This window comes from Bison bison, unplaced genomic scaffold, assembly GCF_000754665.1.
Source record: "Bison bison bison isolate TAMUID 2011002044 unplaced genomic scaffold, Bison_UMD1.0 scf7180017864304, whole genome shotgun sequence".
In the NCBI taxonomy this organism is placed as follows: Eukaryota; Metazoa; Chordata; class Mammalia; order Artiodactyla; family Bovidae; genus Bison; species Bison bison.
The window spans coordinates 16,707,419-16,710,709 of record NW_011494876.1 but is presented as its reverse complement, the minus strand read 5'-3'; the positions used below and the strand labels follow the sequence as shown (position 1 = coordinate 16,710,709).

The following is a 3,291-nucleotide window of genomic DNA, read 5'->3' as shown; positions in this document are numbered from 1 at the left end:
CCCCCCACGGCCACCCTGAGAAGAAGAACGACTGGTGGGAAAATGCCCCCACTCTGGGTAGCCCGCCCACCGTACCCCTCACCTAGCATCCGCACTCTCACCTTGGGGCCTGAACTCCCCGGGACGCCAGGGAAGCCCTGAGATATGACAGAACACAAAGAGGTCACAGGGGATCACGGCCTCCAGGGGTGGCAACCTAAGGCCCCCGTCAATTGCTCCCAAGTCCTGGAACTACCCCAGATACTCACCTGCCCGGGAGGGCCGACCTGCCCCGGGAGGCCCGGGGGGCCCTGGAGTCCAGGGCTACCAGGAGCTCCACGCTCACCCTTGGGGCCGTCATGACCCTGTGGAGGATGCAGCCAGCATCAGGACCCTGAGACCCCAGGAGGGAGTGGGGTCACGTATCACAGGGCCAGGGTCAGGGGTCAGAGATTGCAGAAGACGCCAACACTCACTTCTCTCCCAGGGGCGCCTGAATCTCCCTTCTCTCCCTAAGGAAGACAAGGCTGCTTCAGACCCGGCCCCAGTCTGAGCCAGAGCAGAATCCACGCGAGGGCAACTCACCTTCCTCCCGTCTTCTCCAGGGTCCCCGGGTTCTCCCTGCAGGCAGAGGACGCACATCAGATCCAACAGAGTTAGGAACTGTCCGTGTGTCTCGCTGTCTGTTGGCAAATCCTGTGTGTACCTCGCTCCGTGTGGCCATATGTATACGAGTGAGTGTGGATGCAAATGCATATGTCGGGATGTCGCCACGTGTATCGCCCCTCAGAGCCTTGGCGGTGGGTCCACACCCCCACAGAGGTCCACGTGCAGCCTGGGGCCTGTCACAGCACGCATCCGAGTGTGGCTGCGGGGTCTGTGTGTCTGTGTCCTCAGTGCCCCTGAAACGGGGCCTCACACCTGTGTGCCTGCACCTCTCCATCTGTGTCTGTGCCCTTCGCCTGTGCCCGTGGCCATGGTTATTTTAGCCTGAGTTGGTCCATCCGGGCACAGGTTGGCATGTCCACCTAACCGTGTCTGTGAGGCTGCCTCTGTGTGTGCGTGGACATGTGTTTCCAGACGTGTCTGTGTGTGTGGGTTAGGTACACGGGTGTCACTGCACATCAGCCTGTATCTACGTGTGTGCCCCTTGTGTGTCGAACATCTGGGCTGTGTCCAGGTGCTAGCATTTTTTTGGAGGTTTCCCTGTGTCTAGACACTCACGTTTTTCCCATTCAGGCCAGGCTTGCCATCCTCTCCCGGCTTTCCCTGTGGGAAGAGATCATTGGTCAGAAGTCAGGGTTGGGGTGAGGGCAGGAAGGGGGCAAAAGGCTACCATGAAAGTGGGACTCACCGGTGCTCCGGGGGGACCAGCAGGGCCAGGGGGGCCCTGTTCTCCTCGAAGGCCCGGAAGTCCCTGGAAAAAGTCTTTGCTAGGATTGAGAGGGTCGCTGAGATATCCCCTGGGGCACATCCATGGACTTGGAAGACCCCACTAAAAACCTCCTCCAAGGTGGAGATCCCCCCCAGAATTGGGAGGTACCATTGAGGTCCCAAGGCTGAGACTCAATAGGGTAGGGTGTCCTCTGCTGAAACTCCCAAGGGAAGAAGCCTCAGGTTTGGGGGGTCCTACTATAGGCCCCAAGGCAGAGAAGACTGGAAAGCAGAACTCTGCTCAAACCTGCCTGCCAGGGGACCGGGACCCTACCAAGGACAGGACTGGACCAATGCCCCTACTGCCAGTAACTATGACAACCAGGCTACAGTTTATGCTGGACCCCTGAGCTGCCCTCCATCCTAACATCCCCCCCTTACTTACGTCTCTCCCTGGGTCTCCGGCCTTGCCCATGGCACCCTGAAGAGAGACTCAAGTCAGGGAGTCTGCAGTGGTCGTGGGGTCAGGGGCACTGTCCTCTGACAGGGCCACTAGTTCCTGTGAACCCCCCAGCCAGGTGGGGTACTAGGAGACATAGATAACCTAGCTGGCCCCAGAGCTCATCAAGACCCACAAGGCTCCGGAGACTGGGGCCATACGAAGGGACAAGGGAAGAGACACAGCCACGCAGTGACTGCCACAACTCACATTCGGCCCAGGGGGACCAGAGGCTCCCGGTTTCCCATCCAGCCCACTGCGGCCATCCAGGCCAGGAGGGCCCCGGTCGCCCTGGGGAAAACAGAATGAGTAGTAAGAGGCCTCGGAGGATGAGATGGATCTGAGAGCCCAGGCTCATAGTCGGAAACCCTCCACACCCTCTCACCTTTTCTCCTGCTGGGCCTCGAACACCTGGGTCCCCCTGAAGGGAACAAGGTCACAAGGTCAGTGAGAGGAGAGGGCAAGAGGGACACTTAGGCTGATGGTACCAAGTGCATCACTCACCTGTGGGCCTGGAGGCCCCCGAAGTCCACTGACGCCCTGAGGGCGGGAGAGGAAGAAATCAGAGCAGGGTTTCCCAGGCCCACGCGACCCCTTGGGACCAGCCACACTCACCCTCTCCCCAGAAGCTCCAGGGGGGCCAGGGTCGCCCTTGGGTCCTCGTGGACCCTCCTGTCCTCGGTCCCCAGGCTCTCCCTGTGGCAGAGACGAGCGTGTTGAGGGAACAGCACTGGGGCCACAGGCGCGCCTGGGGCAGAACCAGTCATGGGGGCGCTGAAATGCCTCGCCACGCTACAGCCTCACTCCACCCCAGAGCCTGGTACCTTCTCTCCGGCTCCAAGTCCCACGTCCACCTGTGGGGGAATGGCCAGTGAGAAGAACAGTCCAACTAGGGGAAGAGGAGCGGGTGAGGACCAGTGAAGACATCCAGGGGCAGTGGGGAAAGTGGGAGTCAGTGAAAGGGATGTGTGGGGCCAGTAGGGGCAGGTGGGGGAGATGACAGAGGATCAGACCGAGTCAGCTCTTACCAGCCGTCCAGGGGCTCCTGGGGGACCCTAGGGAAGGAAATAACTGTAGTCAACAGGAACTCTGGGGCCCCACGGGGTAGCTCAGATTTGCCCCAAGCTCACCTCTGCTTCCAAATTCCCTGCACCTCAATGCCAAGCCCCAGAAGCCAGATCAGGCCTGGGGATGACCACCAGGGCTCCTGATCTTGATCTCCAGGCCCTTAGCGGAGGTGCTCACCAGACAGAGCACCGCAACCCTCCATCCCCTCTGTGCCCGCAACACCAGCACTACTCACTGGCTCCCCACGGTCACCCTTGGGTCCAGACGGTCCAGGGCTCCCCTGCAGAGGCAGAGGGTCAGGGTCAGTGAGGAGGGTCGGCAGTCTGGGGGGCTTTGGAAACACCCGAGGGACTCATGGGGATCCTTGTGGC

General features: G+C 60.7%; 1 protein-coding gene across 1 annotated transcript in view; it reads right to left on the bottom strand.

Annotated features, from left to right (window-relative positions):
- COL7A1 (collagen, type VII, alpha 1) overlaps positions 1-3,291 on the bottom strand; it is a 30,946-nt gene that overhangs the window by 12,297 nt on the left and 15,358 nt on the right. Inside the window, 14 exon segments of the mRNA XM_010851905.1 lie at positions 102-137; positions 249-344; positions 456-491; positions 565-600; positions 1,204-1,248; positions 1,334-1,396; positions 1,799-1,834; positions 2,063-2,143; positions 2,238-2,273; positions 2,357-2,392; positions 2,468-2,548; positions 2,677-2,706; positions 2,881-2,907; positions 3,156-3,200. Coding sequence (XP_010850207.1) covers positions 102-137; positions 249-344; positions 456-491; positions 565-600; positions 1,204-1,248; positions 1,334-1,396; positions 1,799-1,834; positions 2,063-2,143; positions 2,238-2,273; positions 2,357-2,392; positions 2,468-2,548; positions 2,677-2,706; positions 2,881-2,907; positions 3,156-3,200 — 684 coding nt within the window.